The sequence below is a fragment of the Lissotriton helveticus genome, chromosome 2_1 (assembly GCF_964261635.1).
Source record: "Lissotriton helveticus chromosome 2_1, aLisHel1.1, whole genome shotgun sequence".
NCBI lineage: Eukaryota > Metazoa > Chordata > Amphibia > Caudata > Salamandridae > Lissotriton > Lissotriton helveticus.
In genome coordinates, this window is record NC_136059.1 from 1,240,289,626 (window position 1) to 1,240,302,547 (window position 12,922).

At 48.3% G+C, this 12,922-nt stretch overlaps 1 protein-coding gene across 1 annotated transcript in view; it reads left to right on the forward strand.

The window, feature by feature from the left end:
• PRDM9 (PR/SET domain 9) overlaps positions 1–12,922 on the forward strand; it is a 1,629,505-nt gene that overhangs the window by 960,174 nt on the left and 656,409 nt on the right. The window contains exon 7 of the mRNA XM_078676140.1: positions 6,532–6,803. Coding sequence (XP_078532266.1) covers positions 6,532–6,803 — 272 coding nt within the window. The remainder of the gene's footprint in view (positions 1–6,531; positions 6,804–12,922) is intronic.

Sequence of the window (12,922 nt, forward strand, 5' to 3'; positions counted from 1 at the left end):
AAGGGGCCATAAAAGTCCATGGCAACTTCTTGCCATACCCCATCAGGCAACGGGGTCATCTGTAGAGGAGCAGGTGGATTGCTGTGGCTGGTCAGTTGACATGGGTGGCAGTCTTTCAATGTGTCTTCGACCATCTGGTCAAGGGCTGGGAACCAGACACGTTCTCTCAGTGCTCTTTTGGTGGAGACGACTCCTCGATGACCTTCGTGGGCCAAATCGATCACTCCTTGTCTCAGTGTCGCTGGTATAACTAGTCTGTGATCTCTGAGGAGGAGGTTGTCACTGGTTACAGAGAGTTCGTCAGAGACATGCCGGAAGGCTTGTAGTTCTTTCCTGACAGCAGGGCTTTCCTCTTCCTCCTGCGGGTGGTATCTCCATCTGTTGGTTCGGGTGCGCTTTATCACTTCTTGTAGGATGCTGTCTTGGTTGGTCGCTTCCCGAATGGCATGCATGGGGATGGCTGGTGGACGAGCATGATTGGTCACAAAGTGAATGTATTCCTCCGCAATGGAGGGTGCAGTCTCTGATGAGTCTCGGGGGTGGCGAGACATATAATCAGCTGGATTCTCATCCTTCCCCGGTTTGTGAATAATCGAGAACGTGTACTCTTGCAGCCGCAAGCCCCATCTCTCAATCCTGGGGGGCATCTTGCACTTGGGATTCCCATAGATCGTGACAAGTGCCTGATGGTCAGTTATGAGCGTGAAGTGTTTCCCGAATATGAAGATGTGGAAGTGTTCGCACGCCCACACGACAGCCAGGCTCTCCTTCTCCGGTTGGGAATATCGTTTCTCAGGGTCCGTTAGGCTCCGACTGGCATAAGCGATGATCCTCCTTTGATCCGACTCGTGGTCGTACTGTGCCAGGATGGCCCCTAAGCCCACGGGGCTTGCGTCCACGGTGATTTCCGTTTTCCTCTTGGGATTGAAGTAGGAGAGGCACTTGGCTGATTCCACGGCGTGTTTAATGTCTTTGAAGGCCCGCTCACACTCCGGAGTCCATACAAATTGCGCGCCAGCTTTCGTGAGGAGCCTCAGAGGGTGACTTACGGTGGCGTAGTCACGAATGTAGCGGGCGCAGTAGCTTGCCATCCCAAGAAAGGAACGCAGGTCGTTGACATCAGCCGGGCTCTTGGTGTTGTTGAGCGTGGCGATTTTGTCCGGGTCTGGTTTCATGCCACTCGCCGAGAAGATGTGCCCGAAAAATTTCAGGGTCGACTGATGAAATTCACATTTTTCCTTGTTGAGGGTCAACCCAGCCTCCATCAGAGCGAGGCAGACACGATCGAGGGCGGTGTCGTGCTCTTGCGTGTCCGAACCGTAGACCAAGATATCATCGCTGTAATTAAGGGCGTTAGGGATGTGGTGGATGACGAGACGTATGGCCTCCTGGAAGATCTCGGCGGCCGATGAAACGCCAAAACTGAGCCGTTTGTAGCGGAATAGGCCAAGATGGGTGGCAAACGTCGTGATGGAGCGAGAACTGTCATCCAGCTCGAGCTGATGGTAGCCCTTGTTCAGGTCCAGTTTAGAGAACACGGTCGCCCCATTGAGCGCCGTGATCATGTCACTCAGGAGGGGGCCTGGGTGTCTCTCCCTCTCGATGGCCGTGTTCGGTAGACGCATGTCCACACAGAGACGGACTTTGTTTTGAGACCCTTTCTTGGGGACGATGACCACCGGGGACACCCAGGGAGTGGGGCCCGCAGTGCGCTCAATGATGTCGGCGTCCAGAAGGTCTTGCAGTTCACATTCAACCGCGGATTGCAGGTGAAACGGCACTCTACGCGGGTGTTGAGCCCCCGGTTGGATTTGCTCGTTGATATGCAGGCGGATTTGGCGGCCTTTCAGTTTTCCCAAACCTCGGAAGAGGGAAGGGAATTTTCCGGCGCAGTCCGAAATGTCATGGACGTTGAAGAGGATGTGTACCAGCTGAAGACGCTCAGCCGTGGGGAGACTCAGCAGACAGTCGGCCTCAGGTCCTTTAATGACGTGGATAACTGCTGGGATGGAGAGTTTGCCATGTGTGAGGGTGGTGTCAAACTTGCCCAAGCATTGGAGAGGTTTCTTCGCCATCCAGGTGTAGACGCGGACAGGCGCGAAATGCAAACGTGGTTTGGGGTCCATTCGGTCATGTTCGGCAACCGATATGTAATTGAGTGATGCTCCGCTGTCCATCATGAACTTGGCGGCGTGGTTGCCCACTTTGATGTTGAGACGTGGATAGCGTTTGAACTGAACATGGTCAGCAAAGTTGACATATTCGGTGGTGAATGACGACCGCCTGGAGGAGGACGATCTTGAGTCTCTTGACGGAGAACGACGGTCCCACCTGGAGCGTCGAGAGTCGTGGCTGGAGTGTGAGGACGTGGGAGATCGAGGAGGCTCTTCTTGAACCGCTCTGATGTGATGACGCTTGGCCTCCGATCGTGAGGGTCGCTGCGACCCATCGTGTCTGTCACTGTCGTTGCGTTTTTCTTTGTGGTAGTCCCCACACATGGCCTCAAAGTGGTTGGACCGTCCACATTTTCTGCATCGTTGGCCCATGGCAGGGCAGGAGTCGATGTGAGGGTAGTCGTATCCACACCTGAAACATCGTCTCGTGCGTTCAGGACGGCGATCTCTCCTTTCAGATACTTTCCTCCTGTAGTCCGGGCGTCGCCTGGGCGAGTACTTGGAGCGCCGTGATCTGTCTCGCGGGTGACGTCTTCCGCTGTCACGCCGATCCTGTCGCCCTTGCCGTCGTTCAGTGACACGGTTGGCGTGTTCACGGCTGGTACCGGGTCCGGTTTCAATTTCCGCGGCGTTTTCTTCAGCCTGGTCGTACAGTCGGGCGTTCTCTTCGATTTCTGCTAGTTCCTGTGGTTTTCTTAGTAACCGCCGTCTCAGCGATTCCGAGTGACACCCAGTGATTATTTGAGATTTGATGGCGGCATCCGGCGAGAAGTTAGTGAAGTCACAATGGTGGGACTGTCGTCGCAGTCGATGTATGAAGGAGCTCAGTGGTTCTTCCTTACCCTGGCGCTGCATGTGAAATTTGTGTCTCTCATAGTCGACGTTTCTCTTGTGCAGAAAACGGTTATTTAGAACGTCTCTCACTTTGGTATAGGTGTCGCCATCTGCGGCCGGGATCTCTCGTACGATCTTGCCTAGCTCGCGCCCTCCTAGATTGCGAAGGGCTATTATCTTGTCTTTGTCTGGTTCTATTTTGGACCCCTCAATGTAGTCCTCAAAGTCCTCTAGCCATTCTTGCCATTTCAGGCCCATGCTGCTTCCCGTTGTGATTGACAGTGGCTCCGGGGCTCGCAGGTGGGTGCCTCCCTTGACTTCTGTTTGCGCGGGAGGGTTAGACATCCTGGCGATGAGTCTTAGGGCCGGTGTCTGCTCCTGGCTTCAGTGACTGGCGCGCGTTTTCCAGAGGGTCGTCCCTTCGTAATTGCCAATGCTTGTTTGTTTCTTGCTGATGCTTGTCCTTGCCGGCACCAATGCTTGTTATTTTCCTGTTAACAATGTTCGTTTGCTTTGTTCTTGCCAAGGCTTGTTCACTTTCTGGCTGTTGCCTGACTCCAAAATGGCCGCCTATGAATTACACAGGGTATGTCCTTGAAATTTGCCTGACTCAAAGATGGCCGCCGTCACTGCAGTCATACACGAGGCTCTCCCCTGATTCATGCACTGCTATCTCACTCTGGACTCACCGGCCGGCGTCCTCGGGGGCAGCACGCATCAGGGCTCACTTTCCAGCAACCACCACTGCTACCAGGTGAGGTTGGGGTGGGCTCCCGCCTTACTTTCTACGTTCCCGCTCTTCCTCTCCGCTGGCATGCCAAACCTCACGCATCGGGCGTGAGGTTTTCCGACGTCCGGGGCTCCGTTTTCAGCGCCTTCAGCTGCGCTCGTTACTGGGCTCTCGGGGACGGCGTCCACGACGTCGGGGGATCCTGGGCTCACTCCAAGGTGCCAGACAGGGTCGGAGTGGGCTCCCGACTCCTGTATGTTTGGGGCTCTAAGTTGCACGCATCCAGCGTGACGCGCGTTTCCAGCGCGAAACAGTTCACTTCCCGAGCGTTTCAGCGCTCGATCGACTGGTTCCCTCTGGGCTCCCACAGACGCTGGGGAAAGCAGGGTCACCTGCTGCTGACTTTTTCTTCCGGCAGCAGCACCACCAGGCAGCAGATTCTTGGCTCACTGCTGCAGGGGACAGGGCACTTCGAGTGGGTTCTGATTATGCCAATCCCACCCTCGTCGCCAGCTGTAGCATCCAGCTACAATAACTACAGACACGTGGGGTTACATTAACTGGAGCTTTATTACACACACGTCTTGCTCCTACCCTGTCCCTACTCTAACCGCCCCTTCCTATCCTGTCCCCTCCTCTTCCCCTCTGCCCACCTAGCTCCGCCCACCCCAGCTACTGGACTGCTAACTTCATTACACAGCCTGGGCACAATGCGTGCTGAGCAGCTAAGCTGAGATAGACCTGCACTCACAGGAGGAACACTCATGGCCTGCAGCCCTACTGGAATTTCGGCAGCCGCTTCATGTCTGGTGTAGGCACTACCACTGAAAGGCTTCTGGTCCCTGCAGGCTGAGCAGCAGCACAATGTTTTAGTTTTAAAATTCTGCCACCACCAAGAATTGCTTCTGCCACCGACCGAATTCATAATTCAACGACCTACATGACTTCCCAAACAGTACTCCTCTCGCCTGGTTGTGGCGATTCTTTGGTGGCTATGCCAGTCATGGTGAGACTTGAGAGTGGGCGCCGTGTGTCTAAAACGCAGGGCACAGCTCTGAAAGTGTGCCACAGCAGGACCTCTCACCCTCACTACAAGCTGCAGATGGGCTAGGCTTCTCTTGACTCCAGCACATCAAAACACTATCAGTCAGATCACCGGTTTGTAGTGAGTGACCCCACAGACTCCAGCTACAGCGACCAGGCTGCAGGAATTATTTACCCAACACCCAGTGACTCTGTAGGTAAATGAATGATAAAGTGATGATTTATCATGTTCCTGCTGAGAGATCAGAGTTGTCTGGTGCAACTTTTGACTCTGCAGTAGCACAGAGAGAGAGAGTTAACATGCCTGCTGCAAAGAGCGTCTATTCTGCATATCACAGAAAAGTATTTTTATGTGGGAAGCTCAGGGGGTTACTGCTTTTGTCACATAGATTATTTTGTTACTTGCAATTCATACATTTCAATCCTAATCTACAGTAACCTTAAAACTGTTATCAAAGACTTCAGCTGCATGTAAAGTGCTATGCCAGAGATGGCCACCACAATGCCAAGGACAAAACGGTAATCAGGGTGGCACCATAAATTCAAGGATGCACTCCGTTTGTCAATGGTGGCCACCATTATACAACATGTGGCTACCTCAATTTGACAATGATGCTAATATCCGAACACTTGCCACCACTGTGTAATGTCTTCATTATGCCAGTGCGAGGCATTATAATGCATGTGAGTATTGTCCTTTCCCTAAATCGGCACATAGTGCACTGGAATGTTTCACTTGTCCCTTTTCAATGCACTTGTAATTTTAGCTAATTTATTCCAAAATTGTGCTTTAAATGCACTTTTAATTTAATCTTTTTCAAAATGTTCAAAGGGCAAGGAAACCTATCAAAACATTACTTGGAGCAAGGCTCCCTTGCTGAAATTACGATCGGGTATTACATCTGCCTTTTCATCAGTGCCAGTTGAGGATGTGGGCGGAGCCACTAGAGTGGGTGGAGCCAGGTGAAAGTGGGTGTGGCCTCCGACATTTTTTATAGCACCTGCACTTCATATTTTATAAATTAAGCACTGCGTAGAGCCGAAGGGCAGCTGCGTCACCGCAGCGCTACTGTGTGAGATGATTACTCTTCCACATTCTGCCAGCACTGCAAAAGATACAGCCACGTAGGAACATGAAGTGGTCCCGCGGCCTAACAAACAAACTAGCACCATAAAGCTCCACATACAAAAAAGTCAATATCAAGCATTAAAAGGAAAAACAACACAGTTCTAAGGCATGAAAGCACAAGAAGGAAAGTAGTGACTTATCTTAGCTGTGAGCAGCGAAGAAAGAGGCACTACTGACAGGAACAGAGGACTATGTTACAGAAACTGTCTCCTGACTGGATATACATGGACTGTTCATAATGTTGTCTGTTGTTTGTTTTAACTAAATTCCAGATGATTCATGGGGACTGTCTATTTTTATAAATATCATGGAATGGCTGCTGTGAATGAAACAAAGAGAGTGATAGCATAATCCTCACCTCTGGTCCTGATATAGAATTACTATATTTAATGTATTAATTTAAACTAATAACAATGTATAAAGTGTAAGTCGGATCCCGGCATACTAATCATGGTTTTATTGCCTGTCAGCTTGGATTTTACCACGTTTGCTTTATAGTGAGCAGTAGCAAAGTTTTAAGAAGTTGAGCTAATATTTTTTTTACTTCCTGAATATAATGATCCAAATATATATTTAGAAATAATTTAACAATTTTCTGTTTTTTTTGTTTCCTACTATAGTTTGTGAAGCATGCCAGATGTTTTTTCTCGATGAATGTTTGATTCATGGTCCTCCAGTTTTTATCAAAGACACACCAGTTGATCGAGAACAACTCAATAGATCAGCTCTCACTTTACCTGATGGTCTCAGGATCGGAACTTCAAGTATTCCATTTGCTGGTCTTGGTGTTTGGTGTGAATTTTCAACTTTTGATAAAGGTGTTCATTTTGGACCTTATGAAGGGAAGATAACAGATGACGAAGAAGCAGTAAACAGTGGATATTCCTGGGTGGTATGCTAGTTATAAGTAATTTACATTGAATAGTTTTTTATAGCACCACTCCCACAAAAAAGTCTGAAAACTGTAATTGCATAATCTTCACCCAGTTTGTCTCATCAGAGTTCAATAGTTCTTGTCTGTCAGACCTAAAGACACATCTTAAAGACTTTTATTCTTTCATACTTCTTTAAAATCAAATACCTAGAGAAAAAAACCCTTTAAAATCATCACCCTTAGAAAAAGCATTTCTCCTCCAAACAATCTTAATTAATCCTAATAATCACTTGGTAGTCCCACCCAAAAGCAGTGTAAGAAATCGGGGTACTGGTTGACGGGTAGCTTGTAAAACCCTACTCAAGCAGCAACCACAATCCTTGTCAGGGTGAAGCAAACCCCAAATTAACTTGTGCCCAACTCTCTGGTAGCTTGGCATAGAGCAGTCGGGCATAACTTGAAGTTAATGTGTTATGCAGCACTTCAAACAGTAATAAAGTGTAAACACAACACAAGAAAAATCCCACACCAATTCAGACAAATAGAGCAAAATGTAATAAATATTTTTTACACCAAAATGACAAATATCCAGTCAGTAGAACCAGAATTATGATTTTTTTTTAAATTAGAGTTAAAATTGCACCAAAAACCCAAAGTGCTATTCACTGCTATCTGGTCATGTGACACTAGGAGAAAGTTCAGGCCGACCATGATGGAATGCGGGTCAGATACCGGGACCAATTTAGTCCGGATAACAAAGTTACCTTCTAAGTGGAAGGGGCCGCGGGAAGCAGGGAGAAAGTAGCGTGTGTCCACTGAAATAGCATGAAGAGCAGTCTGGAGTCGCAGATTGTTGTTGCTGCAGTGTGAAGATCCTGTCAACATTGCGGACGGTCAAGGCTGGAGCCCCTGTCCCTCAAAACAGGAGGGCAAGTGGCCCATCTAGCACCTAGGATGAAGGGTGCATCTCCAATCTTCCTTCTTATCGAGGAAGGCAGCATAGCAACAGAGTATTAGGGCCGCAGACTGGCAGTCTTTCCTGTAGCAAAGCAGCACTGCAGTCCTTCTTCTGCAGTATCCACAGGCTCAGGTGCATACTGAAGAGTTGGTGATTGAGGTCCAATATTTATACCTGGTGCTTTCCTTGAAGTGGGAGAAACATATAGAGAATTCTCAGGTGCCTCTTCTGCCCTGGCTCTAGGCTACAGGAATCATGCAGCAATTTGTGTGGAGGCAGGACACAGCCTATTCAGGTGTAAGTAGGGTTGTGACCAGCTCCACCCTCCCATCCTTCCAGTGATGGCCCATCCAGGCACACCTAAGCTCTCTATTGTGTGAGGCTGTCTAGAAGGAATACACAACTGCCAACTGCAAACTACTGTCAGTCATGCAAACCAGAGACAGGCTGCAGACACTAAATGGCTAAGGCAAGAAAATGCCAACTTTCTAAATGCAGCATCTTCAAAATTGTAATAAAAAATCCGACTTTACCATGAGAGGATTTTTCATTACAATTCTAAAGACACCAAACATGAACTGGCTACCTGTTCCAATCTGGAATTTATCACTTATTAAATTCCATAGGGTAACTCCAATGTTATCCAATGGGAGAGGAAGGCCTCACAGTATTGAAAAATGAATGTAAGAGTTTTAACTACCAGGACATGTAACACTTAAAACATGTTTTCCTTTTCAAATACACCACACCCTGCCCTCAGGGCTGTCCAGGGCCTATCCTAGACATGACTTATATGTATTAAAAATGAAGGTTTGGGTGGCAAAGGGTTTATAGTTCCAGAACAAAATGGCAGTGGGGGCACATTCAGTGCTGCAGGCCCACTAGTAGCATTCAATTTTCAGGCCCTAGTACCAGTTTACAAGGGACTTATATGTACATAAAATATATGCAAGTTAGGGATAAGCCAATGTTATCATGTTTTAAGGAGTGAGCATATGCACTTTAGCACTTGTTAGCACTGGTAATGTACACAGTCATAAGGCCAGCAAATATGAGATCAGCAAAATGGAGGAGGCAGGCAAAAAGTGTGGAGGAAGACCACCCTTAAGCTGACAGGTCTAACAAGCAGGATCCCAAACATGTTATAAATACATAAGTGTGTAAAAACGTTTTCTTTAGCAAAAAAACCAATTTGGAAAATAAAGACTAAGGACCTTATATATACTCTGTTGGAAGGCAGTCCATGCCATTTATAGAACTCAGTCTGTCTGGGGACAGAGGGATCCTTGTGCTTTGAATGTGCTTTGAAGGGAGACAGTCTTCACAGCACAGAGATCCCCTTCCCAGCAGATTTTGTTCTTCAGAGATAAATTACCAAAACAAGAGTTTGCATTCTTCGAAACTTAATAAGTGGTTGTGCATGTTTAAGTGTGCATATATTGGCATATTGCAATAAAAATACATTTTCAAAAAAAGGGGGTTGTGACGCCCGAAGAGTTTCTCCCTGCATGCACATGGGAGCCATTCTGCATTTTCTCTGCCAGTGTCTGTTATGCTTTTCATGGCTGTTGTAGTCGGGGAAATTGACTGACAGATCATCAATGTGACCTTGCGGCCCCTTTATGGAAGTGTCACCAGGTCAGAGATTTACATGACAGAGTCATTGTTGGCTCTGCTGCTGTAACCGTGGCACTTCCTCTAATTCTGAATATAGCTGAGAATGAATCAATGAGTTTGGCAGGAGACAATCACCACTGATTTACTGCAGTGCTCCTACACTGTCAAAGTCTAAATGAAGCCCAGATTTTGGAAGCCTGTCTCCCGGCTACATGGGCCAAACCTTGTTTATTTTTCTTTAAAAACAGCCGAAATCTAATGAATAAGGCCACTTCTAATATATAAGCCCAGAAAAAAACTTTAACAACCATTTTTTTGTCTTTTTATTTTAGGGAAAAATAAAAGGGAATAGATACAATTCATGTTGATAGACCGCAAGCTCTACGGCTGGCAAACTGGCACTGCTCTGTTGAGGGAGCATATTCATCCATATCCCGTAATGCTTACCCTGTGACAATTGAGTCAGTTCTTATTTCAAGCTCTTATTACAAGTATCCTAGACCTCTGAGCTTGCCATTTGTTTTCAATTGAACACCCTACTGAAACTTGTTTTCCTGGCAGGAAAATGTTTTTCTTTTTCCATCAAAATGGCTTAACTTTTTGTGAAGTGCTTTAAAATGATGTTTTCGCAGCTGAATTGAATGCTACTAGTGGGCCTGCAGCACTGAATCATGTGCCTGTATGAGTATCATCACTTTGAGAATTGCAAGAACTGTCAGACTTTTTCATTTAGGTTTCTAATTGCGTGAGACTGAACTCTGAAGGGAAGTTCTTTACGTGACTGTGCAGCTCCGTGGAGGCGGGGGTCAATGCAAGTCCTTTCTCCTTGATTGGTAGAGTCTGAACCTGTGACATGATGCGACCCTGAGCAGAGTTCAAGGTGAGCGTCGTGAGCAGAGCAGAGTTTGGTGCTGGCATCTGCTTTCTGCTGTTTTCTGTAGCTCCCCCAACAGCTTGGCCAACTCCCTCTGACAAGACAGGATGCCGTGTCTGCAGCATATAGGTGCCCGGTGGTGGCAGTGCCGAACCCAACAGAACAGCGCTGTGGTGCAGTAGCCCCTGTGTTGAGCCGTGCACTGATGGGGTCTTTTCTCTTGTGGGGATCCCCAGAGAGGTGGCCTCTGATCGTTGTACAAATTTCATATCTAGGTTTATGACTTCGTTGTGGGAGAAGTGCGGTGCAATGTACAAATTCACCACTCTTTACCATCCCCAAGGAAATGGGTTGGTTGAGAGATTCAATCGAACCCTGAAAGGTATGGTAAAGGGTCTTACAGAACCCATGAGACGTAAGTGTGACGTCTTCTTGGAGAAGTGTGGCTCAGGGGTTAGAGGCGGCAGACCCGGAATCTGAGATCGGTCTGAGATCGGTCCTGGACCAGGGTTCAATTCCCCGCCCCGGCGGGTCTTGGGCTAAAAAATTCCACGGACTCGATAATTCTCACCCCGGTGCCTCCTTGACTCACGGGTTCACACTCTGCGACTCTGGGCAACAGCTTGCTTAATCTCCACAACGGCCCCTCGCGGCGGGATGCCTGACTTTCACCTTGTGGATACCCTGCTATCTCACAGGGGAATATCAGGAAGGGTTCCCTAAGCAAGCGCCGGGACACCTGCTTTGCGGGTAGCTGTGCGCTATATAAGCTCAACTACATTTACATTTACATTCTTACAATGCCTGTTGTTTGCCTACAGGGAGGTACCACAGAAATCCTTAGGGTTCAGGCTCCCTTTGAATTACTGTATGGACACCCTTTGAGAGGGCCTCTCAGTCTGGTTGCTTCAGGAAACTCGCTCAGGCAAACTTCGAAGCCAGCCAGGGCGGTATTAAATGATGGTACAAACAGAATGCCACTATGGTTGATTCTTAGTCTGGCCAAAAAGTGTGGGTGATGGCACCAGTGGACTGTTGTGTGCTCCAAGACAAGTGGACTGGGCTATTTGAGGTAGTGGAGCGCAAGAGTGAAGAAACCTACTTGGTGAACTTTCAGACTATTGGGAACCCTTTGCAGATCCTACACATAAACCGCCTCAAACCTTACTTTGAGAGGTCTGAATTGACAATGCTCCTTGCTACAGATGATGGAATGGAAGAGGAGAGTCAGCCTTGTCCTCACCGCCTGTCAGCTAAGAAACATGATGTGTAAGTGGACTTCTCTCCCACCCTGACGTCAGAGCAGCAGCAGGGACTGTCGCCAGCTGCTGGGATAGGTTACCTCCCTGTTCTCCCTGACTCAAGGAATCACTGATTGGTGTGTCCATGATGTGGACACTGGGGACAGCTTACCTGTAAAACATAACATTTACGGAGTAACTGACAAAGTCAGGGCCAGCATTAAGGAAGAGGTTTCCAAGATGTTGGCGTTAGGGGTGATAGAGCCCTCCAGCCGCCCCTGGGCTAGCCCAGTGGTCTTGGTTCCGAAAGCTGCTGCACCAGGTGCCACTCCTGAACTCAGGTTCTACGTGGACTACTGTGGGCTCAATGCCATCACCTGGACTGACGCGTACCCCATCCCCAAAGCTGATGAGCCCATTGATCAGTTGGGAGCTGTCAGGTAGCTTATTACGTTTGATCTAATGTCTGGGTACTGGCAGATTGCCTTATCCGATGGGGCAAAAGAGAGATCTGCGTTCTTAATACCAGAGGGGCACTACCAGTTCCGTGTCATGCTCTTTGGGTTGAAGAACGCCCTGCCACATTCCAGAGACTGGTCAACCAAGTACTGTTCGGGCTGGAGGAGTTCAGCACCGCCTACCAGGATGACGTTTCTGTGTTCAGCTCCAGTTGGGAGGAACACTTGCAACACCTCTGCGAAGTGTTGAAGGCTCTGCAGAAGGCAGACCTCACTATCAATGCCAGTAAGAGCCAGACAGGGCAGGGATCTGTGTAGTACTTAGGGTACCAGGTAGGAACCAGCAGGTGGCACCCCTACAGCCTAAGATCAACACCATTCTGGCTTGGGAGCCGCCCTAGACCCAGACAGAGGTGAGAGACTTTTTAGGTCTCACCAGACACTACAGAACGTTTGTTAAGGGGTATGGCACCATTGTTGCCCCGTGACAGATCTGACTTCAAGAAAGCAACCAAGAAAAGTGATCTGGACTGACGCCTCTCAGGCCACTTTTGATGCCCTGAAATCTGCCATGTGCACAGCACCCGTGCTCACGGCACCCAACTTCTCCCAAAAATTTGTTGTGCAAACAGGTGCATCAGAGCATGGTGTGGGAGCAGTACTCTCACAGTTGAACGACAAGGGCTTGGACCAACCCTTAGCTTTCATCCATAAGAGGCTGCTTCCCAGGGAACAATTGAGAGAGAAGTTTTGGCTGTGGTCTTGGCGCTGAAGAAGTTAAGACCCTACATGTGTGGTACTCACTTCCGGGTTCAGACAGACCACATGCTCCTCAGATGTTTGATGCAAATGAGGGGTGAGAACCCAAAATTGTTGAGATGGTCCATCTCCCTACAGGGAATGGACTTTACGGTGGAACACCGCCCTGGTAAGAAACACGCCAATGCTGATGGTCTGACTAGATTCTTCCACCTTATTTATTTATTTTT